The sequence below is a fragment of the Magnolia sinica genome, chromosome 12 (genome assembly GCF_029962835.1).
Source record: "Magnolia sinica isolate HGM2019 chromosome 12, MsV1, whole genome shotgun sequence".
Classification (NCBI taxonomy): Eukaryota; Viridiplantae; Streptophyta; class Magnoliopsida; order Magnoliales; family Magnoliaceae; genus Magnolia; species Magnolia sinica.
In genome coordinates this window covers 60,473,472-60,499,769 of record NC_080584.1, presented here as the reverse complement: position 1 = coordinate 60,499,769, position 26,298 = coordinate 60,473,472, and the positions used below count along the sequence as shown (strand labels likewise).

Here is a 26,298-nt window from a genome sequence, read left to right as displayed (position 1 = left end):
TATTCAAGGCCTATGTCCATAACAAGATGTGACCTGAGGGTTGCATTGCAGAACAATATATCCAAGAGGAGACAATTATGTATTGCAACCAATACAGAGGAAAACAAAAAACAAGCCTCTTGGAAAAATTGAAAAAACGGTTTGATGAAGTCATTTTAGGACTACAAAAGTTGCAAGATGTCGTTGATGACGATAACAATGATGACAATGTTAGTCCAATAGGTTCGGGTCAAAGTGTTACCCTAGCGGGTATCAAATACAAACAGGCTCGTACATGGGTACTGAAGAGTCATCCCAGTTATGATGTGTGGGAAGGGTATGCACAATTAGCTCATTTGTATATATCTTCTTTAATTTATGCGATTTCAATATAACAATTGAATTTTCTAATAACTTGATTTGCAATGTTTTACATTGGTTGGTTCTGACAGTAGAGGGCGAATGCGGGGTATAGGTTGCTCAATAACCAAGACAGGACTGAAGTTGTCAGCCCCTGCCCGTTCAAAGGTAGAGAATTTGATAAAATAAAGAGATAGCCTAGTGTAGGAGATATTTGATATAAAGAAATCATTGACCAAGATGGAGGCCTGGATGGAGATGCAGCAACACGCACAATCTACTCAAAACCTCTCATCACCAACAATTACTAAATCTGCTCAGGCATCATCGGTATGCAAGTATAAATTTGCTACTGTATTGAACTTGCAATTATTTTATAAACAATAACAATACTAATGCCATTTTATATGTGTACATGTAGCCGGATGTTATATATATCGGTAAGAGATGCGACTTGCTTGGTTGGGGAAATCGTGATGTAGTTGCTCGTGGTCAAGTACACGAAGTTAATCCAAATGCAGTTGTCCATTGCGAACCGTTGGAGGAGGGAGCTTTTGTTATTACCCTGATTGAGATTATACATCCTGACACTCCTTTGTGGAAAGAAGATAGGTTCGCATCTACACTTGGAGAGGTCGGTCCAAGATCACTTGTGTAATGGGGGAAGGAATCTTTGAGATTTCGATAATTTGAACAAATTTGGTACTCTATAATTGAACTTGGTGTGGATGCTTTTTTTAGTTACTTTATATGATGTTTCACTTAATTTTTTGGTTAATTTTGAACTAATTTAGCACTTTAGTAACTTTATATTGATGAACTCAGAACTTTGTTTTTAGTTACTTTATATTGATGTTTCGCTTGTTTTTTTTTTTTTTTTTGTTACTCTATATGTTGTTTGGTTTGGTTTTTGTAATTTTGAATGAATTTTATACTCTATATTTAAACATATTAGACTCCATTTGGTCGTCACAAACCAAATGGAGCCAAAGCCCCTTTTTAACTTCGCCAATGCAACTCCTTGCATTGCCGGTCTTAAGCCTGGGTAAAGGAGGAGGGAGAATGGGCATCAAGGTGAGTTCTAGTAAAGGGGAAAAAACAGTTCTAAACTAACATTTTATGCCTATCTTCCAGACATATACTAGTAATATTTTGATTGCACTAAACCCATTTCAAAGATTGCCTCATCTATATGATACCCACATGATGGAACAATACAAAGGGGCAGCATTTGGGGAGCTAAGTCCTCATGTTTTCGCAGTTGCAGATGTTGCATACAGGTGATTTCCTGTCTTTTTTTCAGAAGTCACAATCTTCCAAGTATGGTTTGTATTGATATGTGCCTATCCATATATAGGGCGATGATAAATGAAGGGAAGAGCAACTCCATTCTAGTCAGTGGAGAAAGTGGGGCTGGTAAAATTAAAACGACAAAGATGCTCATCAGATATCTTGCATATTTGGGGGGACGGTCTGGAATAGAAGGAAGGACAGTTGAACAAGTTCTAGAAGTAAGATAATTAATCTTGCTTGTCTTGAAAATTGTTAATTATCTTCTGCAAACCATATTATTTGCTTCTCACCTTTCTGTGCAAATGGAAAGGAATTGGCATTGTGACTAAATCATGCCTTCTGGTTGATGATTTAAATTACGGTCCAATCCAGTTCTAGAAGCATTTGGCAATGCCAAAACTATTAGAAACAACAACTCAAGGTAAATATCTATTTCCTTGTGGCTTTTCTTTACATCTCTAATCAGTCTGAAGTTATCGTTCCATCATGTTTGCGGTCCAGTTTTAATGTTCAGAAAACTTATTGTGCTCTACCTTTTTATTCTCTTCATGGCATTACAATGAAGTCATTTTGGTAAATTTGTGGAGATCCAATTTGACAAGAATGGAAGGATATCAGGAGCAGTTATTAGAACTTACTTACTTGAAAGATCGCATGTTTGCCAAATTTTAAATCCTGAGAGAAACTACCATTGCTTTTACCTTCTTTGTTCAGCACCACCTGAGGTAGTTATTCTCTTCTTTCACCTTACTTACTTCCTTATCTATCTGAGATAAACAGTTGTCGTCTCATTTACTTTCTTTGTATCATAAGACTATATGCCATTTTTTAGTGGAGTTGTTTCTGGAATTTTATACATTTAGTTGGAAAGGGCTGTTTTCATGGTGTATTAATTTTGCTATCAAAGTAATTTGTTTTATTCTTTTTCTATCTTACAGGCTTGTGGATAAAATCAATGTTTCAATTAGCCAGGACTCGAACTCAAAATCATTAATTGGAGTTCTTGATATATATGGTTTTGAAAGTTTTAAGTGTAATAGGTAAGCCATTAATTAACTAAAGCACCTGCAACTTTGTTGCTGCATAACATCATTGATCAATCTCGATTTCCTTGTTGATATTTCCTTATATTTCATGGTAAATAGTTTTGAGCAGTTCTGCATTAATTTCACAAATGAGAAGCTGCAACAGCATTTTAACCAGGTTAGCTTACTCCATGACAAGTTGTTGCCTCTATATTGGAAACCTCTAATATCTTGATTTTTTCTTGGGTTGTGTACTGGCAGCATGTCTTCAAAATGGAACAGGAAGAGTACACAAAAGAGGAAATCAATTGGAGCTACATAGAGTTTGTTGATAACCAAGATGTGCTGGATCTGATTGAGAAGGTTTTTTGTCTGCTGCCTAATGCAATCCTTTATATTCATTCATGAAGAACTAGTGCTTATTTTGGTTGCCACATGATCAATTCTATTGAGAATGCACATAAATGATCATAAATATTGCAAAATAGTTAATTACTGTTAGTTTGAGAGTTGTATAAATGACTAAAGTCTACTAAATAATTTGGAAATGTTTTAATATAAAAACTGATCAGAAACTTGCAACAAACATGCACTCATAAAACTCATATGTAGATGCTTGTACACAAATCTATAGATTGGCATGCAAATGGGAGATTTTATTTCTTAACAGTAAAAGTATTTATGAATCACTTAATTAATGAGGCAACTTTGGTCATAGCATCAAACTGCAGTTGGTAGGATTTTCTAGCCAACCATGCATGAACATGAATTGCAGGGTGATGCATAACATTGAACCGACATCAAGCAGGCTTCTGTTTCTCTAGCTTTTTCTTCCCCAAATGGAAATGGGATACATACAGGATGGTCATGGAACTATTGCTTCCTGATGCTGCTCAATTGTTGACCTTGAGAATGAGGCACTTCCAAATACATCCTTATTTCTTACAATTAACCAACTTGATGGTTTGATATTGCTGATGCCAAGGATTCTGATCTGATGGTTGACAGAACTACTGGAACAGAGCAAGTTTTATTGCCCTGATGTGATTTTCATTAAGTTCAACTGTTCAAGAGAACCACTTCAAAGTCTATTTAAAATATTTGTAGACTGACCTCTCAAACATGGACTTTTCAATGTTATGATTTCGAATCATTGTGTAGAAATCCAAGGGCGAGGAAGTACATTCTTGATGAGCTCAATAAAGCTGGTCGTAAACACAATGTATGTCATTGCTTTTGTTGTTCTATTGTCAATTAATTCTATACATGTTATGTTCTTGACTGACCCGAAAGGCATTGTCACAGCTTAGAGGGTTTGAGCTGTTAAAATCAGTTCATTTGGAACCGACTCCTTTCGACATTGAGAGGGACTTGTTTACTCCAACTTTCAAATTGAAAAGGCCACAATTACTCACATACTACATGCTTTTACTTATTTCGCTACTTATTTCGCTTTCTATGAGCATTCTCATATGCATAAAATCGATGTTAGTCTACACTGTATATATCTCTTAAGGATAGCAATGCTAGTATCACACTAAAATATTTATGCCCATATGCATTATCGATACTTGGAAGTTAATATAATCATTTACTTTGTTTTACAATCTTTAAAATCATTATTTGTAAATTTGTGCCCATATGCATTGTCGGAGAAACTAAAAAACTTACTCATTCTCAGATTGCATTGTGGAATATGCATCCATTATTCAAAGAAAGGGCGACATTCCAAGTACTCACACTCTCTTCTTGCTAGCTAAATTGGTGAGTCTTCTTTCCTTCATACTATATGATTCATTGAAGAAGTGGCCTGGCCATTTGGACAAGCCTATGTTTATATATTATCTCGAAATTGATGAAGTAGATCCGGATGTGCGTTAGAGCTATCCGGATGTTAAACGGGGGTCCCTGAAAGGTAGAAACCGCTGTTATAACCATGATGAAGCTGTCCATTTTCTATGGACAATAATATGGGTGGCCTGGCCATTTGGACAGGCCCATGTTTATATATTATCTCTAAATTGATGAAGTAGATCCGGATGTGCGTCGGAGCTATCCGAATGTTGAGCGGGGGTCCCTGAAAGGTGGGAACCGCTGTTATGACCATGATGGAGCTGTCCATTTTCCATGGACAACATTGGAGGGGTCTGGCCATATGGACAGACCGTGTTTATATCTGTATTTGCAAGGACCACACCCTTAACCTAAACCACACCCTTAACCTATAACCTAAACATAAACCTTAACCTATAACCAAAACTTTAACCTATAACCTATAACCTAAACCTAAACCTATAACCTATAACCTAGCCTAAATTAACCTAAACCTAAACCTGTAACCTAAACCTATAACCTATAACCTAAAACTAAACCTATAACATAAACCCGATCCTAAACCCGATCCCAAACCCGAACCCGATTTCCTAAACCTATATATAACCTATTCTCAATTCCCTAAAGCTACAACCTATAACCTATAACCTAAACCTAACCTAAACCTATAACCTAAACCTAAAACCTAAACCTAAACCTAAACCAAAACCTATAACCTTAATCTAAACCAAAACCTATAACCTAAACCTTAACCTATAACCTATAACCTAAACTTATAACCTATAACCTAACCTTAACCTAAACCTAAACCTATAACCTAAACCTATAAACTAAAACCTAAACCTAAACCTAAAACCTACATGTATTCTCAAATCCCTAAACCTAAACCTACACCTAATCCTAATCTCAACTCCCTCACCTAAACCTAAACCTAAACTTGAAAACCCAAACCTAAACCCGATCCCCCGAACTCGATTTCCTAAACCTAAACCTTAACCTATTCTCAATTCCTTAAAGCTATAACCTATAACCTATAACATATAACCTAAACCTAAATCTTAACCTTAACCTATAACCTAAACCTTAACCTAAACTTATAACCTAAACCTAAACCTTAACCTAAACCTATAACCTAAATCTATAACTTAAACCTTAACCTAAATCTATAACCTAAACCTTAACCTAAACCTATAACCTTAACCTAAACCAAAACCTATAAACTAAACCTATAACCTATAACCTAAACTTGTAACTGATAACCTAATCTTAACCTAAACCTATAACCTAAATCTAAACCTATAACTTAAACCCTAAATCTAAACCTAAAACCTAAATGTATTCTCAAATCCCTAAACCTAAACCTACACCTAATCCTAATCTCAACTCCCTAACCTAAACCTAAACCTAAACTTGAAAACCTAAACCTAAACCTAAAACCTAAATGTATTCTCAAATCCCTAAACCTAAACCTTCACCTAATCCTAATCTCAACTCCCTAACCTAAACCTAAACCTAAACTTGAAAACCTAAACCTAAATGTATTCTCAAATCCCTAAACCTAAACCTTCACCTAATCCTAATCTCAGCTCCCTAACCTAAACCTAAACCTAAACTTGAAAACCTAAACCTAAACCTAAAACCTAAATGTATTCTCAAATCCCTAAACCTAAACCTACACCTAATCCTAATCTCAACTCCCTAACCTAAAGCTAAACCTAAACTTGAAAACCCAAACCTAAACCCGATCCCGAACCCGTACCTGATTTCCTAAACTTAAACCTTAACCTATTCTCAATTCCCTAAAGCTATAACCTATAACCTATAACCTACACCTAAACCTAACCTAAGCCTATATAACCTTAACCTAAACCTAAAACTTAAATCTAAACCTATAACCTAAATGTATTCTCAAATCCTTAAACCTAAACCTACACCTAATCCTAATTTCAACTCCTTAACCTAAATCTAAACTTAAAAACCTAAACTAAACCCGATCTCAAACCCGAACCCGATTTCCTAAACCTAAACCTTAACCTATTCTCAATTCCCTAAACCTATAACCTATAACCTATAACCTAACCCTAAGCCTTAACCTAAACCTATAACCTAAACATAAACCTTAACCTAAACTTAAACCTATAACCTTAACCAAAACCAAAACCTATAACCTAAACCTTAACCTATAACCTAAACTTATAATTGATAACCTAACCTTAACCTAAACCTAAAACCTTAACCTAAACCTATAAACTAAAACCTAAACCTAAACCTAAAACCTAAATGTATTCTCAAATCCCTAAACCTAAACCTACACCTAATCCTAATCTCAACTACCTAACTTAAACCTAAACCTAAACTTGAAAATCCAAGCCTAAACCCGATCCCGAACCCGAACCCGTACTTGATTTCCTAAACCTAAACCTTAACCTATTCTCAATTCCCTAAAGCTATAACCTATAACCTACACCTAAACCTAACCTAAACTTAAAGCTTAAACCTAAACCTAAAACCTAAATGTATTCTTAAATCCTTAAACCTAAACCTACACCTAATCCTAATCTCAACTCCTTAACCTAAACCTAAACTTGAAAACCTAAACTAAACCCGATCTCAAACCCGAACCCGATTTCCTAAACCTAAACCTTAACCTATTCTCAATTCCCTAAAGCGTTAACCTATAACCTAAACCTAAACCTTAACCTATTCTCAATTCCCTAAAGCGTTAACCTATAACCTAAACCTAAACCTTAACCTAAACCTAAACCTATAACATTAACCTAAACCAAAACCTGTAACCTAAACCTTGACCTATAACCTATAACCTAAAATCTAAACTTATTACCTATAACCTAACCTTAACATAAACCTAAAACCTAAACCTAAACCTATAACCTATAACCTAAACCTAAACCTAAAACCTAAATGTATTCTCAAATCCCTAAACCTAAACCTACACCTAATCCTAATCTCAACTCCCTAACCTAAACCTAAACCTAAACTTGAAAACCCAAACCTGATCCCGATCTCGAACCCAAACCCGATTTCCTAAACCTAAACCTTAACCTATTTTCAATTCCCTAAACCTATAGCTTATAACCTAAACCTATAACCTATAACTTAAACCTAAACCTAAAACCTAAATGTATTCTCAAATCGCTAAACCTAAACCTACCCCTAATCCTAATCTCAACTCCCTAACCTAAACCTAAACCTAAACTTGAAAACCCAAACCTAAACCTAATACCGAACCCAAACCCGATTTCTTAAACCTAAACCTTAACCTATTCTCAATTCCCTAAACCTATAGCTTATAACCTAAACCTAAACCTAAACATAAAGCCTAAATGTATTCTCAAATCCCTAAACCTAAACTTACACCTAATCCTAATCTTAACTCCCTAACCTAAACCTAAACTTAAACCTAAACTTGAAAACCCAAGCCTAAACCCGATCCCGAACCCAAAACCGTACCTGATTTCCTAAACCTAAACCTTAACCTATTCTCAATTCCCTAAAGCTACAACCTATAACCTACACCTAAACCTAACCTAAACCTAAAACCTAAACCTAAACCTAAAACCTAAATGTATTCTCATATCCTTAAACCTAAACCTACACCTAATCTTAATCTCAACAGCTTAACCTAAACCTAAACTTGAAAACCTATACTAAACCTGATCTCAAACCCGAACCCAATTTCCTAAACCTAAACCTTAACCTATTCTCAATTCCTTAAACCTATAACCTATAACCTATAATCTAAACCTAAGCCTTAACTTAAACCTATAACCTAAACCTAAACCTTAACCTAAACCTAAACCAAAACCTATAACCTAAACCTTAACCTATAACCTATAACCTAAACTTATAACCTATAACCTAACTTTGAACCTAAACCTAAACATATTACCTAAACCTACCTAAAACCTAAACCTAAACTTTAAACCTAAATGTATTCTCAAATCCCTAAACCTAAACCTACACCTAATCCTAATCTCAACTCCCTAACCTAAACCTAGACCTAAACTTAAAAACCCAAACCTAAACCCGATCTCGAACCTGAACCTGATTTTCTAAACCTAAACCTTAACCTATTCTCAATTCCGTAAAGCTATAACCTATAACCTACACCTAAACCTAACCTAAACCTAAAACCTAAATGTATTCTCAAATCCTTAAACCTAAACATAAACCTAATCCTAATCTCAACTCCTTAACCTAAACCTAAACTTGAAAACCCAAACTAAACCCGATATCAAACCCGAACCCGATTTCCTAAACCTGAACCTTGACATATTCTCAATTCCCTAAAGCTTTAACCTATAACATATAACCTAAACCTAAACCTTAACCTAAACCTATAACCTAAACCTAAACCTAAACCTATAACCTTAACCTAAACCAAAACCTATAACCTATAACCTATAACCTAAACTTATAACCTATAACTTAACCTTAACCCAAACCTAAAACCTAAACCTAAAACCTAAAACCAAAATGTATTCTCAAATCCTAAACCTAAACCTACACCTAGTCCTAATCTCAACTCCCCAACCTAAACCTAAACCTAAACTTGAAAACCCAAACCTAAACCCGATCCCGAACCCGAACCCGATTTCCTAAACCTATTCTCAATTCCCTAAAGTTATAACCTACAACCTATAACCTTAACCTAAACCTAAAACTTAAACCTAAACCTAAAACTAAACCTATAACCTTAACCTAAACCTAGGTTTTGAGTTTAAAAGTCCATCCTAGGTTTGAACACATTACTCATGTTGGATTTTGCCATAGTTTAGAAGATTTGTAGGTACATTTTTATTTCTTCATATATAAGTGTTTTTTTTTTGTCTTTCTTTCTTTTGAGATGTGTATAAAGGTATGCTTCTTTGATTGTGCATACAAATGTTGTTTTATACAAGCTGACAAGCTAAAGAAGTTAGTGGAGGATGAAATTCATTTTCTCAAGGGAAGGGTTTTAGAACTTGAAAGTGATCTTGTGTCGAAGTACACAGAAGTTACATCTGCAGTTTCAAGGAAAGAAGAAGCTTTATCTTTTGCATTCGCTGAGATTGACCATCTGAAGGAAGAAAATTCTATAAAAACGTGAGCATTATTGAATGCATATGGAGGGTGTTTACTGTGTTGGAGTATATTTGTTTCTTACACATGAGGGCACGCCTTAGTTGTAATTCTTATATTAGGTTGAGCAAAGTGAAGTATTGTTTATTTAGAAATGTGAATGTAAGATACATTGTATGATTTGATTGCTATTTGTAATAAATGCATCATTTTTTTCTAATTACATTTTATGTACTATTTCTATCAGCATTAAGCTTAGATGAGTTATTAATCACAGCAAGTTCTTGCAATGGAAACAGGTCGTATTATTACAACTTTTTTAAAAAATAGCAACAAATATAATCCACAGCTATAGCTACGGCTTTTGTCTGTAGCTATTGTTATCTATTGCTACGAATATTATCCGTAGCTATTGGTATCTATTGCTACGGATATAATCCGTAGCTATCTGTTTCTATTACTACGGATATTATTGGTGCTATTGGTATCTATCGCTACGGATAAAATCCCTTTTGCTACGGATACGATCCGTAGGACGTCCGTCGTTATTGGTGGGGTAGCTAAAGGTATTGCTACGGATATGATCCGTAGCTATTGGTATCTATTGCTACAGATATAAACCGTAGCTACTGGTATCTATTGCTACGGATTATATCCATAGCTATTGCTATCTATGGATACGGATATAATCTGTAGCTAGACCTTTAGCTACCCCACCAATAGCGACGGACATGCTTTTGCTATGGTTTTTGGCCATAGCCTTTGCCCGTTTTTCTTGTAGTGCAATGTATAGATTTTGTTCAACAACAAGGCTTGAAGAATGTGTGAGTGCTCTTCTTTTAAGCATGGTTAATCTGGATCTTTTTACTAGATGTAACATAGACTTCTCTATTACTTCTTTGTGTTTCCTTTCTAGTTCGATACATTGTACTTTCATAAAAGATGCATGTTGAGACTAAACTCTAATCCAGCCTAATGATTAAAAAAAAAAGAAAAAAAAAGAAAAAAGAAAAAAAAAGATTGCTAGATTGGTAAGCATTTTTTGGCCTTGGGATTCTTAAAGCAATGGTTGATTTGCTTTGACTGAGGTGAACTTCTAGAAAATCTCTTTCTGAGCTTTGACTGAGGTGACCTTCTCTAACTCCACTCAAAATCCACCAACATCTTTAACATGTACTTCTCATTAGTGTATATACATGTTCATTTCTTTGATACTGATGCAAGTTACGCAAGGGCTGTCAATCTTCTATTCATCTAAAGACTAAATATCTCTAGTTGATTGGAATCCTTGCCATAATAAATGAAGCTAACATAATGGTAATTTCAGCATTAATTTCGTCATTTGTTATAGAAGAATCATTTGACTAGTCAAAGCTCATATGTATTTAAAAAAAATTGAGTAACATGGTATATTATCATTATTTAGTTTATTTGAGTAAATTAAGCTTAAAAATAGGATCCTTGGGCAGTTTTGAAGTTATTTTAGCATGTTGTCCTTTTTGATAGATATCAACTTACGTGCTAGCCACATATCTAGTTGTAGGACCAAATTGATTGTTGGACAAGCAATGGTGGAAGAAAATCTCTACTGAAGAAAATCTTCTTCTTCTTCTTTCCTTTCTTTCTTTGTTAATTGTAACCTTGTCACTGTTCTACTGCGGAGTAGGGTGCTATTAATGCAACTTTTGTGGAGGCCATCAGGCCCCATGTTCTAGCACTTTGAAGCAGCCCTTATGGGAAGAAAGTCCTTTCAAGCAATAGCCTGAAGAAGTAATTTATGCTGTTTCAGGAAGTTCTGCAAGTGGGTAATCACTTTTCCATTTTTTTCCCAAATGATCGTTTAGGCGTTCACCGTTTCTTGGTAAGTGCAGATAAAAGATCCATAACATATTGAATTTTTACAGCCATCTGAAAAGTTCGATCCAAATTTTTACAGCCCCTCTTATTTCTACGATAGTTTCCAATAACACAAGGCAAATGGTTTGTTTTACATGGTGATTTAAGTGATTTATTTCCAATGAATTGTATTTCAATTATGAAATATTGTACTTGGTTGCCATGGTGATTTAAGTGATTTGTTTGACATGATGATCAGGCTTCAAGGGAATCCTATATGTACTAATGCAAATGAAGTCAACATAATCAAGTTCTGTGGGTCTCAGAATGGAAATGGAGTGACACCTGGAGGCTCAACAAATGCCACACCCATTTGTCCCACTCTAGCATGCCGTGCAGATTTCAATTTTGAATGTTTCAGAATCTTGTCTTTTATTTATTTTTTTAATGAATTAAAAGTCTCTTGTGGTGCTTGTGAAGAAGAACCTATAGGCAATCTGTCGAATTTTCAGAAACCTTTCAGGCATGATCCAAGCCTTACATGCTAAACTTTTAGAAGAAAGGCATTGTGCCACATTTAAATGACATGGGTGATTCAGAAACTCTCATCCATGAGCCATAGGTGTGCTTTTTCCTAACTTTTCAAACTAACAATTTGCTTCCCAAATTTTTCCATATTTGGGTTTTGTTGGTTTGAATTACAATTTGGTTTGGACCCATGTGTGCAGGAGTCCTCTTTGCTGGTAGAAAATGATGAAAAGAACTCGGTTGGTAATTTCAAAAGCCCCATGGAGGCTAATAAAAAGCGTAAAAGATGAAGTATTGCCAGATTGGCAAAGGTAACTTCTTTTGTTGATCTCAATTCAACTTCACCTCCCAGCAATAGTAGATTATGACTTTCAAGAAAGATTCTAGGGAACTTCTACTAGATTTCTATATGAGTTCAGGGAAAAAGAAGCCTGACTAGATAATCATTTTCCGGTATGTTCTTGTTATTATTTTCGGAAAAGTTTTTTTTAGAGGCCCATTTCTGGATTATATTTCCATAGGTCTACATTTGGTTGGTGTTGTAGAATGATACCATCTAACACTCAGCATTTGGTAAACTATGTGTGTGTGTGTGTGTGTGTGTGTGTGTGTGTACATATATAATTGTTTGCTAGACCAACCATTGCTCTCTCTACATGCACTCTTAAATGTAGATATAGGATATTTGAGTTGTGTCCTAGCTCAAATCCTCCCATGTGTATTAGTTTTGATGTTGTTTGCATGGAGGGTGAAAAAGGTTTTTTTTATAAAAAAAAAAGAAAAAAAAAACATCAAAGTTGTGCATCATTTTGGATCTACCGTGTAGATGAATTGGACCCTAGATTGGACTGTTAACAATCAAGTTCTTGATGCATTTATGGTAATAATTGCTATTTTAAACCACCTACTCATTTTAATCAGGTGTGGTGTTATCAGGGGTTGATCCGCCTATTGCTTTAGACCTGATTATCTATATAATAAGTCCAATTTTATATACAGCTGAGATGTCCTAACGCAGGTCATGTAGATCACATGTGAAGCTCATGTTTGAATGCTGAGGCTGAATGGTTGTATGCATGTTGTAACACCCCGTATTTTCTATACTCAGGTGTTACTATAGAAATCTAAATAACTTTATACATGTGTAAGAACACATGTAATTTAGTCCGCAACCTCCATTCAATCAATCCTCAATCTATCCGTCTTGACCATTAAATTCATATTATGAAAACCACAAGGTACTTCGAGCTGGCCCTTGACCTTTCAACCAAAGAGTGCATCAACACGATGATCCAACCGTCAATCGTCACCCATAGATTTGACCATCCCTCCATTGGATTTCAAATATGACTAACATGTCATATAGGATCTCTAACTTCTTGATAAGTGGAATAAACCATCCATCGTCAATAACAAACCCCTAATCATCAAACCGCCATTCATCAGGTCACCATGACTAAGATTTATAATCCACTTCTCAACACTATGAACTCACATAAACCTGGTAGCGAAATCCTAGCCATAAGAAAGACTCTATCTCCCCCGGGCACACCCCGTGAGTACTAACTTACACAACTAAAAGAAGAACTAACCTTCCAACTAGAAGCAAACAACACCCATCAAGGCCAAGTACGAACCCTTACAGGAATAGAAACAGGCTGACCTGCAGTCCTGGGTGATTTATAAGCCCCGTAAGAGGGTCAGACGACTTAGATCTCATTCACTAACAATAAGGAATTATCCAAAACAGCAACCTTAGGCGTGTAATGACTCCCCAAGGCTAACGGACGGCGCTCATCGGCCTAGATCAGGACGTGGGATCCACATCCATTAGGTGCATGTATACGGATAATGTACGCACGCCGTGCACAGGACTTACACATCGGGTCAAACGGGAGTTGACCCGTTGAAAACCAAAATCTTTGGAATTTCAAATGAAACTCCCACCGACGCTGTTTCAAACGGGGCGGTCCGTTTTGCTGCACAAACGGACGTTTTTCCGAATACAAAACCTAATCCAGACCGTCCATATGATAGAAGGGGTCCCGCCGACCCTATTTACGTTTAAAACTGCTATTGAAAATCTCTCGTGCCAGCCCTGTCGACCTCTGATCAAACAACGTATGGGGATGGCGCTGACGGGGAGAAGAGATCCACGTCCACAGCTGTGCTGGCAAATCCGACCGTTCGGAATGGTTGATTGCCACCCTCGCACGCAAGGAAGTCCCCGTCAGCCCTACTATTTCCATAAGGAGCTCCCCTACCCCTCGGAAAGTGGAGAAATCCTTTCCACTTATAGCAAAGCCCGTCCCAGCCATCGATCGTTCTCTGGAAGCTTCGCTCGGACGATCTGGGACGTCTGAAATAGGGAAACCCGATATTTTTCGGAGCAGCCGAGAAAATGGCGAGAACTTGAAGCGGCGCCTCAGTTTTCTCTTACCGCAAGATTGTCTTAATCAATGGCCCTCCATGCGCCGTTATGTGGGCCCAAATCACTATTAGGCCATTTCAGGACCGTCCAAACGGTCCTGATCTATGGATAAACCGCCCAGTTGAAAAATGCCATTTTCATCTTCCATCTTCCTCAAACTGACTGTGAAACCCAACTTCTGCAAAAACGGGCCCATTCACTCATCCGGAACGTTCGTGATGCGGCCCACTCTAATTAAAACCCATCAGGCGAGATCGTATAAACCCGTGCACTCATCCAGTCAATAGAGAGACGACTGATGATGGGTTTCTTAAAACCTATTTCTTTAAAAGTGCCTTTACCCATCTGATTAGCCGTGGAAGCGCCTGGAGATGGAAGGGCTATATAAAGCCGTGTGTTAAGACGAATTCCAAGGTAGAAAAGAGAAAGAAAATAGTAAGAGAGAGAGAGAGAGAGAGAGAGAGAGAGAGAGAGAGAGAGAGAGAGAGAGAGAGAAGGAGGGCCGGCCGCTGGGCGAGTTGCAGGCCTCTGTAGCAACTCGACTCAGCCTCAGATCCGACTCATTTTCTGTGCTAAGAAGGAGGGAGAGAGGAGAAGATAGAGAGAAAGAAAGGGATCTCCCATTGATGCTTCAACGTTTGACCAGGAGACCAGACCCGAGTCAGATCGATTCAAATCATCCTGACCCAACCATCTCAACATGAGTTTTTGAAAAACTCTAGTCAAGTGAAGCTCATGAACCGGTGTCCGCTCGTGAGATTAGCTCAGTCTGACTCGTCGAGAGTCGCACCCCAACATCCTTCACGCCATCAGTTCAGGTATTATCGTCCGACCAATCCCTACAACTCCATTCAAACAGCTAGTTTGCATGCTGACTCGGTGACCACTTACCAAACAGATTCACAAACTCAGTCAGCCTTGGTGAGAGCGTGTTCGGGCTGTTATCTTCTCAACAATAGGAGATAGTCTCTGCCAGGTATAGCAATCCAACTCAGTCATCTGATTAGCTCTCTCTCAACTTGTGAGTGAGTTAACTCAGCGGGTATTCGACTGAGTCGACCCTATACTCAGTAGTGGGCTGACTCGATCAGTTTCCCAACCGAGTCTAGCCAACTCCAATCATCCTTGAATGATTTGGGTAGAATTGGGTTCTATGTAATCATTAACAGAACCTTGTGGCTAATCGAAACCTCCAAAACTACCCAACTGGTTGTTAGTAGGAAACCCAACCGAGTCAACTCGGTACTGACTCACTGAGATTCTATAATATTTCATTTAGGGGCTGTTTACAACTGATACACCTGAAAGACACCTTCCTTCAATCAATTCCAAATCAGAAGCTCATAGACTCGCCTCATAGGAAGATTCAAATTAAGAGAAACCCTCAATCAAGGTGAGGGATATCCCACATGGCTTCATCATTTCATGGAATTCTAAAATAATTGTAGAATGATATTATAATTGTGCAAATAGTAGTTGTGTTCCTTTAACTTTGAATTGACATGAATAAACATGTGGGACTACCTCAATTTATGTTACCCCAACATATCTTATGAGAATTGCTTTAAGATCACCATGCCATATTGGGAATTGCTTGTGTACACGCACATTCCTACTTGTTGCACATTATCATACCACATTTGAAATCACATATATACATCTTCTAGTTGTATTAAATCTAAGAGTCCTTGCTTCCACTACAATAATAAGCTTGCTCCATTTCTCATTATATGGGTTAGAATTGTTATGGTTTGATATAAACGAATATCTCTTCTTAAGATGTGTAGTAATCATGTTGCTATCCAAATGTGTTTGAAATGTCATATTTGGGCCCTCCTTTGGACCTTGGGAAAGTAAATGAATTTATATTAAGTTCATATTTGAATGATGGATATCCTATTAAAGAACTACAAGTCTTGATCATGCTTATGAGAGTAATCTTGTTAATCTTATGGAATGTGCATGAGCATCATGATACATGACATTCACGCATGACATATGAGCTTTTCCGGTTGCTCAATGTAAGCCACATTCTGTTCGATTGACTAAAAGTTCCAACACTTTAGTTTAACTCATAAAACCTGTGCATTTGGGTCACCTTGGGCGCTCTTTCTTTTCATGAGGCTTTTTCGGGATTAGACACTTCTTGGGCGTACCCCGTATATTTTTTCAGGAGATATCCTTGGGTGCACTCTCCTAAATGGCTTTTTCCAGGTAAATGACCTACCGGGGGCGGTCTGCATGGTCTTTTCCGGGCAACTAGTTCTCCTTGGGCGTACCTTTGAGTATTTTTTCGGGTGACTAGTTTGCCTTGGGCGACCCCTTTGTTTTGACAGCTGGATGTGCATCCCCAGATCTGTGACTTGTACATACATTTATACACTCATACATTCATTTATAATTTTATGATTAGTCTTTTTGTAATTTGAATATGTTGATTTAAACTGTTTTGGAATGACGTGATATGCATGAATCCTTGCGAGAAGTTCCTACTGAGTTTTCACTCACCCATTCGTGCGGTTGCACCAAATAGACACAGGTATGATGAACAGGTAGAGACCCCTATGACGGGATTTCAGGGACGACTGAGGTGGAGTTTGGCGAGGAAGAACTTTATGTGAATGTTGTTGAGCCGTTAGAGCTCAACTGATACTTTAGGATTTACTTGCTTTCATATTCCAAACTATGTGTTTTGTTTGAATTGTAAAAAAATTTCCCCTGTTGTGGGATTTCATTTGCTCCCATGTACATGTATTAAACTTCCTTATTGTTACTCTTGATATCCCTGGCTTATATAGAGATTACTTTACTTCATATTATGAAAGTGCTGCTATTTAGATGTATGTTGGTCCATTTTACAACGTAATACTCGGGTTCTCAATGAGGAGCGACTATCCTCAGGTTTTGGGAACCAGGGTGTTACACATGTCTAGCTACCCTACTCATCTGCATCAGAGCTCTTTCTAGGTTTAATGGCGTCGAGGATTGGGTTTCTAGGTCTGTTGAATTTGAGCCCCACTTATCTTGAGGACCAAGATTGGGAGGAAGTGCCAAGCACTGTCATCTCTATTCTGGTTTAGCTTAAAATCTTTATTTGTAAATTTGTGCCCATATGCATTATTTGAGAAACTAAAAAACTTACTTATTCTGAGATTGCATTGTGGAATATGCATCTATTATTCAAAGAAAGAGCGACATTCCAAGCACTTATACTTTCTCTCCTTGCTAGCTAAATTGGTGAGTCTTCTTTCCTTTATACTATATGATTCATTGATGAAGTAGATCCGGATGTGCGTTGGAGCTATCCGGATGTTGAGCGAGGGTCCCTGGAAGGTGAGAACCGCTGTTATTACCATGATGAAGCTGTCCATTTCCTATGGACAGCAATATGGGTGGCCTGGCCATTTGGACAGGCCCATGTTTATATATTATCTTGAAATTTATGAAGCAAATCTGGATATGCGTCGGAGCTATCCGGATGTTGAGTGGGGGTCCCTGGAAGGTGGGAACCACTGTTATGACTATGATGAAACTGTCCATTTCCTATGAACAATATTGGAGGGGCCTAGCTATTTGGATAGGTCGTGTTTATATCTGTATTTGCAGGGACCACACCCTTAACCTAAACCACACCCAAAACCTATAACCTAAACCTAAACCTTAACCTATGACCTAAACTTTAACCTATAACCTATAACCTAAAACCTAAACCTAAACCTATAACCTATAACCTAACCTAAACCTAAACCTAAACCTGTAACCTAAACCTATAACCTATAACCTGAACCTAAACATATAACCTAAACCCGATCCTAAACTCGAGCCCGAACCCGAAACCAATTTCCTAAACCTATAACCTATTCTCAATTTCCTAAAGCTATAACCTATAACCTAAACCTAAACCCAACCTAAACCTAAAACCGAAACCTAAACGTAAACCTAAACCTATAACCTTAACTTAAACCAAAACCTATAACCTAAACCTTAACCTATAACCTATAACCTATAACCTTTAACCTAAACTTATAACCTATATAACCTAACCTTAACCTAAACCTAAAACCTAAACCTAAACCTAAAACCTAAACCTATAAACTAAAACTTAAACCTAAACATAAAACCTAAATGTATTCTCAAATCCCTAAACCTAAACCTACACCCACTACAATAAAGTAGACCTTTAGCCTCAATTTTTTAGCCTCGGTTCAAAAAAAAAAGGAGGTTAAATGCGGTTTTTAGCCTCGATTGTGAAGGAACTGAGGTTAAAAATTCATTTTTTGCCTCGGTTGGTGAGAAACTGAGTCCAAAAGTCTACCCTTTTGCCTCGGTTGGTGAGCAATTGAGGCTAAAAGTTTACCCTTTTGCCTCAGTTGTTGAAAACTGAGGCCAAAAGTCTGCACTTTTGCCTCAGTTGGTGAGAAACTGAGGCCAAAAGTCTGCCCTTTTACCTCGGTTGTTGAGAACTGAGGCAAAAAGTCTGCCCTTTTGCCTCGGTTATTGAGAACCGAGGCCAAAAGTCTGCCTTTTTGCCTCCGTTATTGAGAATTGAGGCCAAAAGTCTGCCCTTTTGCCTCGGTTGGTGAGAAATTGAGGCCAAAAGTCTGCCCTTTTGCCTCGGTTGGTGAGCAACTGAGACTAAAAATTTGCCCTTTTTGCCTCAGTTGGTGAGAAATTGAGGCCAAAAGTCCGTCCTTTTGTCCCGGTTGTTGAGAACTGAGGCCAAAGGTCTGCCCTTTTGCCTCAGTTGTTGAAAATTGAGGCCAAAAGTCTACCCTTTTGCCTCGGTTGCTAAGCAATTGAGGCCAAAAGTCTGCCCTTTTGCCTCGGTCGTTGAAAACTGAGGCCAAAAGTCTGCCCTTTTGCCTTGGTTGTTGAGAACTGAGGCCAAAAGTCTGCCCTTTTGCCTCGGTTAGTTAGCAACTGAGCCCAAAAGTCTGCCCTTTTGCCTCGGTTGTTGAAAACTTAGGCTAAAAGTCTGCCCTTTTACCACGGTTGGTGAGCAACTGAGGCCAAAAGTCTGCTATTTTGCCTCAGTTGGTGAGCAACTGAGGCCAAAAGTATGCCTTTTTTTGCCTCAGTTAGTAAGCAATTGAGGCCAAAAGTCTACCCTTTTGTCTCGGTTGGTGAGCAACCGAGGCTAAAAGTCTACCATCTAAACTATAGTTATAAATCACACCATCTTAGATCTTTTTGGGAATTAGTCAATCCACCGTAGCATGCACTGGACCAATGGTTTGGATTTTATTAAAGTGGGCCCCACTTGTCAGATATGGAAACGCGAGTATAATCTATAGATCGAGGATCAGATAGTGTTTTCAACCCCCATCTAATGGCAACTAAAAACACTGATTCCTCCACGAAGCCCACCCCATTCCCATTAGCTGCTATGAATTCACTTTCCTTTCTCAAAAGAGAGAGAAAGAATGGGGGAAAATCCAAGCCAGGGATACCCTCTAGAAACCCTAACCCTAGCTATATATCCATCTAGGGCTAGAAATCTTTATTAGCCGCGCTGAAATCTCTCCTTCAAGAGGATTTTTGTATTCGATTGGGTGCCTGAATTTACGAGAAATCCTTTGTAAGACCCATATTCTAACTCGTAGCGTCCCGTAGGCTTCCATGGTCCTCCCGGTAGAATTTCGGTGACCTGCGATCTTTTATCGGCAATTGCGCGCGACCCCGAGTGGTATCCCGTATTTTAGAGTCAGCTCGATCCAAAACTTGTACCCTAGCGACCGTGCTGTCCCCGCGGTTCTGATGCCGCGTCTCACCCACCGAGGCAATACCCGGGCCAAGAGATGTGGGCCCGCGTTCAGTTCAAGAAAATGTCGCGCATTTATAAAATCCCAAGAGAATCTCTACAACATTTCAAATCAATCCCATCAATCATTAGTCAAGTACATCCCATCATAAGCCATCACTCACCCTTACCTCTCCTTACCCAAAGTCAATTCAACCCATGCTTAGCCCATTCTTTTCTTACAAAAGTCAAAAGAACTCATCCCTTTCCACTCCATCACCACTCCTCTCTCTCTCTCATTTCTCACTCTCCCAAGCAACTCCTAAGGGGAGGAAACGTCCAAGATCTCCATGAGAAGAGCTATGTGTGGCCCACTCCCTACCACCCTATCTCCCATCTCCACCCTTGGATCATGATCTCCACCGTTAAAGGAACACTTTTGGAGTATTGGAAGGCTAAGGAGGAAGAAGAATGAGAGGTGGGTGCTTCTCTCTCTCTCTCTCACTCTCATTATTTTGGTGCGATAATGTGGCTGTGTGGCCCATCCAGATGTACCCCACCTTGATGTATGTGATGTCTAAGCCGTCCATCAAATGGACCCCACGGCCGTCCAAGCCATGTGGGCCCCACTTAACAGTAATTGAAAAACATAAATATAAGGTTGACCCAAATCAAGTGGGCCATGTCCAGGTGGACCCCACACGTGGGACCCACCTTGAGCAATATGTGTACATGGTCCGTCCAGCGTCCAGACGTCTTTCACGAGTGTGAACAGATAGTGAAATGCACTCTCTGCCAAAAAAAAGCGGGGAGGGGAGAGCTTTTGGGATAGCCTACTCATGTAGGCCCTACCTTGATGTAAAAATCAAATCCACACCATCCATTTCATTTCCAAGCCCATTTTAGGCGTTGAGCCAAAGAATGAACCCAATCCGATTTTCTGGCGAGCCCCGGCATGAGAAACAACATTTGTTTACCTTTAAGATCCATTAGGACCCACCTTAATGTCTCTACCCACCAAAAACATACTGTATAGTGGACTCGTTTGATCCGTCTTGGGCCATGGAATCCAATGGATGGAGTGGATTCTCAAGACACGAGCCCCACATATGAAAAACCTCGAGAAAATAAAAAATAAAAATAAAAATAAGGCACGCTGCTGCTGTCAGCAGCGTGCGCAGGCGCTGCTGGCGGACGGATGGATGGACGGACTACAAGACGGGGCCCCACCATGAGGTGGTTTGGACATCTACACCGTGCATTTGGTAGGCCCACTTATGGCAGTGGGCCACCCCAAAAATCAGCTTCATCCGGAACTCAAGTGGCCCACACGGTAGGAAACAGTGGTGATTGACGTCTGCCATTGAAATCCTTTTTGGGTGTCTCAGGAGCCTTGGACCATTATGAAATTTGTTTTCCTCCTCACCCAGGGTCTGTGTAACCTTAGCAATGGTTTGGATTGCAGATAAACATCATGGTGGGCCCCACATGGGATCCACTTCTATGAAGTGGATTGGCTGAAGTACCATGTACAGCTGTTGTATTAACGCCTGCAAGTTCGGTGGGTCTGAACATGAGGCACGTGTTATATCCATTCTGTCCAGCCGTGGACCCCAATTGCTGCTGTATGAGATCTAACCGTCCATCAGCAGCTGAAGCTGCTATAAGACCTCAGTTCTGTGGGCCCTAATCACAAGGTATATGTGTGGTGGGTCCCACACATGTGGACCCACCTGGCATATATATTTCATCCTAATCATTTGTTAAATGACGTCCAGGGTTGGACGTTTGCATGAATGGTAATATATATGTATATATGTATAAATAAATATGTGTGGTGTATATATTAATATAAACATTATATCTGGTGGTCCACACCACGTGGTCCTAGATGATGTATATGTATAATATATATAATATTATATCTGGTGGGTCACACCACGTGGCCCCACTTAATGTATATGTTTCACCAATCCCATCCACCGCCCGGACCCTTAGATGGTGGGATTCCCATGATGTATGTGTTGTACATACATGTTGTCCAGCATGTGGAGCTCACGTGTGATGTATCTGTTTTATCCTAGCCTTCCATCATTTGGATGATGGGACACCACCATGAGATATTTGTTTAATCAATACTGTCTAGAATGTTTGGACAGTGCTAGACCATGTGTGGGCGGTGCTATAGACCACACCATGTTGTATGTATTCCACCCACGTCGTCCACCTATTTTGACGGTGCTGTACTGCCATACCGTGATGTGTTTGTTTCATCCACACCATCCAAATAGTGTTGGACAGTGCTGGACAATGTTTGGATAATGCTGATCTACCTGGAGATTGTTTGGGTAGTGTTGATCATCATTAGTGGGCCATATGCCCCATAGAATGATGTGTACAGTGATACACATGATGCACCTGCTACTATTGAGATGATTTCAGATGAAATTCAAGCTCCTACTTGTGAGGCCACTTTGATATACTTGTGGCCCATTTGTAAGGCCCACCTTGATATATTTGTAGCCCACCTATGAGGCCCATTAGTGCGGCCCATATGATGTATGTGAGGCCCATGGGTTGCGGCCCATTATGATATGTTAAGACCCATGGTTATGGCCATTATGATATGTTGAGGCTCATGGTTATGGCTGTTATGATATGTATTTGAGGCCCATGGTTATGGCCCATTATGATGTGTTTGTGGCCCATTCGGTAAGGCCCACTGAGATGTATTTTAGGCCCATGGGTCAAGGCCCATTGTGACGTATTTTCGGCCCGTATGTCGTGGCCCATTATGATATGTTTCCGATCCATTTATTGAGTCTCGACTTGATGTGTATAAGGCCCATTAGTGCGGCCCATTGATGCGGCCCACTTGCTGTACATGAGGCCCATTGGTGCGGCCCAATGATGCGACCCACCGTGATGTGTATATTAGGCCCAATGGTGCGGCCCAATGTATCGACCCACCGTGATGTGTAGGCCCACGTGCTGCATGTGTAAGGCCCACCTGTGATGACTATTTGAGGCCCACTTGTTGGATATTTGGGCCCACCTTATGTTTGACTCTATGTGGACCACTCCTTGGGAGCAATGTTGGTTAAATGTCCACATTGCTGGGCAGTGATGGTTAGATGTCCACATTGTGACCCTTCCTTAGGCCTTATCAGGCCCATTCTCATCATTCTCTTAGTGGGTTAACCCAAATAAGTGGGCCTCATTTACCACCGACGGATGGCTCCATGCTACCAGATTTGATATAACCACGGCTGAGTGTTAATCTTTATATTATGGTTGATCAGATATTCATCTATGGACCCAGTCTTGTTTATGTGACCGGTCGTCGGTGTTGATTATCGGTGCCGATTATCGATGTAGATTATTGGTGTCGATTTTTCGAGGCCGATTGTATTAGTCGGTTCCGATTGTCGAGGCCGAGTATCGAGGTCGATTCTGAGTATCGAATTCGATTGTCAAGGCCGATTGTTGAAACCTATATGATGTATATGTAACCCGTAGTTGAGGCTCATTGTGATGTATTCATGGCCTATGGGCAAGGCCCATTGTGATATGTATTAGGCCCATGAGCAGGGTCCACCTGTTGTGTATATGTGGCCCTTGAGTAAGACCCACTGTGTTGTATATTAGGCCCTTGTGTGAGGCCGTGGGCCCATTATATGTTTGGCACTATGTGGCCATTCCTTGGGGGCAATGTTGGTTAAATGTCCACATTGTCGAGGCCGATTGTTGATGCCGGTTATTGATACCGATTATAAGTATGTGACAGCATAACATCATAATAAATGCCCATACGCATCATCTGCATGTTTGTTATGAGATGTGATTGACCATTGCATATGCCATAGGGCAGGTTGTTCATGGGGCTTCCTGATAGACAGAGTTGCCCCACATGAGAGCATGACATGTGTAGGATTGATGCATGATTGGACTGTGTGACTCATGCATCTCGCATTTGTGTGACATGACCACTGTATGCCCTAGCGACATCAGGGCCATAGCCTCTACAGGTATTTCATGGATGGCCAGATGGAACACCGAAAATCTATTCTACATGGAGTGCTATAGATATCCTTGGGTGAAAGTCCTTAAACCCTCTTAGTTCCAGAGGTTACTCCAACGTCTAGACCGAGTGGATGCATGAGCGCATAAGGGCCGTATACCGTTAGGCCGCGTCTCCCATTGTGTCGTGGTTGGTTAGAAGGGGGTACGGCCTTACCTGCCCGAGAAGAGGGGGCAATGCTAGGCTGAGTCTTACCAGCTCGAAGAATGGGTCCACTATCGACGAGTCGGGCCCGATATTGGTAGGCAGATAGTGAGGTCTCTTCCACTCACCTTATTGCGCGCGATGGGGCAGCAATTTGGTTTGGAGTGTAATAGACCTCGGTGATTTTTCAGAGAGGAACCATACTGATATGTGGACTTATTGAGTAGAAATTACATATTCATTCATTTATTCATTCACTATCCACTCGGGCTAGTGGTGCGTAACTATTTGTTACATGTACCTTTGCATGGCCAGGATTTCGGTTGGGCGCGACTAACCTGAGGCCAGGAGTTTACCACATTGAGTCTGACTATCCAAATTTAGGTATGGGACTGGTTTGGATAGAAGTCCCTTATGATGGACCCCGTAGCCTGCGATACTACGTACTATCATCCCAACTTCACAATCCAGCTTGGTCATTTCATTGCATCGCATATTGCATCCACATGCATATGGCATTTTGGGTTATGTTTTCTATACTTATATGACTTAGACAGATTTAGCAGGATTTACATATTGCATTAGATCCTCGGCATCTGATATTTAGCTCTTTATGACTCCTCATTTGCATAGTTATTTTATATTGTGTATTCTGATATTGATTGACTCATGAACTTATCCATATTTTCGCTTACTCTGTTATCATACGATTTATGATCTTGTCAGTATTTCTGTTTACTCTGATAATTCCTGCTCTTGTCAGTATTTCTGCTTACTTTGATAATTCATGATTTTGTCAGTATGTCTGCTTATTCTGATATTGTACGGTTTATGGGTTACTAGTATTTTTGGTATTGCATGATGATGGCATTGTATTGAATACTTGGCACTAACCTTGTGCACACACTTACACCACCCTCTAAGCTTTATATAAGCTTATGCACGCACTACAAGAAAGTAGGCCTTTAGTCTCAACTTTTTAGCCTCAATTCAAAAAAAGGAGGTTAAATGTGGTTTTTAGCCTCGGTTGTAAAGGAACTGAGGTTAAAAATTCACTTGTTGCCTCGGTTGATGAGAAACTAAGGCCAAAACTCTGCCTTATTGCCTCAGTTGGTGAGAAACTAAGGCTAAAAGTCTGCCCTTTTGCCTCGGTTGTTTAAAACTGAGGCCAAAAGTCTGCCTTTTACCTCGGTTTTGGTGAGCAATTGAGGCCAAAAGTCTGCCCTTTTGCCTCGGTTGGTGAGCAACTGAGGCTAAAAGTCTGCCTTTTGCCTCGGTTGTTGAGAACTGAGGCCAAAAGTCTACCCTTTTACCTCGGTTGGTGAGCAACTGAGGCCAAAAGTCTGCCCTTTTGCCTCGGTTGGTGAGCAACTGAGACTAAAAGTTTACCCTTTTGCCTCGGTTGTTGAAAACTGAGGCCAAAAGTCTACCCTTTTACCTCGGTTGTTGAGAACTGAGGCCAAAAGTCTGCCCTTTTGTCTCGGTTGGTGAGAAATTGAGGCCAAAAGTCTGCCCTTTTGCCTCAGTTGGTGAGAAACTGAGGCCAAAAGTCTACCATTTTACCTCAGTTGGTGAGTAACTGAGTCTAAAAGTCTGCCTTTTTGCCTCGGTTGTTGAGAAACTAAGGCTAAAAGTCTGCCCTTTTGCCTTGGTTGGTGAGAAACTGAGGTCAAAAGTCTACCCATTTGCCTCGATTGGTGAGCAACTGAGGCCAAAAGTTTGTCATTTTACCTCGGTTATTGAAAACTGAGGCTAAAAGCCTACCTTTTTGCCTTGGTTATTGAAAACTGAGGCCAAAAGCCTACCTTTTTGCCATGGTTATTGAAAACTGAGGCCAAAAGTCTACCCTTTTGTCTTGGTTATTGAAAACTGAGGCCAAAAGTTTGCCCTTTTGACTCGGTTGGTGAGCAACCGAGGCTAAAATTCTTCCCTTTTGCCTCGGTTGGTGAGCAACCAAGGCTAAAAG

At 39.6% G+C, this 26,298-nt stretch overlaps 2 protein-coding genes and 2 long non-coding RNA genes across 4 annotated transcripts in view; 3 read left to right on the top strand and 1 right to left on the bottom strand.

Annotated features, from left to right (window-relative positions):
* The first annotated feature begins 423 nt into the window (after positions 1-423).
* LOC131220559 (uncharacterized) lies at positions 424-1,160 on the top strand. Its single transcript, XM_058215404.1, has 2 exons — positions 424-669; positions 761-1,160. The coding sequence occupies exons 1-2, from the start codon at positions 580-582 to the stop codon at positions 995-997; spliced, it is 327 nt and encodes a 108-aa protein (XP_058071387.1). The 5' UTR covers positions 424-579; the 3' UTR covers positions 998-1,160.
* Positions 1,161-2,235: 1,075 nt separating this feature from the next.
* Positions 2,236-3,454, top strand: LOC131220111 (myosin-16-like). The gene is made up of 4 exons (XM_058215082.1): positions 2,236-2,288; positions 2,571-2,672; positions 2,778-2,835; positions 2,919-3,454. Exons 1-4 carry the CDS (start codon positions 2,236-2,238, stop codon positions 3,063-3,065), a joined length of 360 nt encoding a protein of 119 aa, XP_058071065.1. The 3' UTR covers positions 3,066-3,454.
* A 4,221-nt stretch (positions 3,455-7,675) lies between these two features.
* Positions 7,676-26,298, bottom strand: part of LOC131221465 (uncharacterized) — a 98,984-nt gene continuing 80,361 nt past the window's right edge. The window contains exon 3 of the long non-coding RNA XR_009159289.1: positions 7,676-7,752. This is a non-coding gene — a long non-coding RNA (uncharacterized LOC131221465). The remainder of the gene's footprint in view (positions 7,753-26,298) is intronic.
* The window catches only part of LOC131221463 (uncharacterized), a 33,725-nt gene continuing 24,942 nt past the window's right edge, over positions 17,516-26,298 (top strand). Inside the window, exon 1 of the long non-coding RNA XR_009159287.1 lies at positions 17,516-17,604. This is a non-coding gene — a long non-coding RNA (uncharacterized LOC131221463). The remainder of the gene's footprint in view (positions 17,605-26,298) is intronic.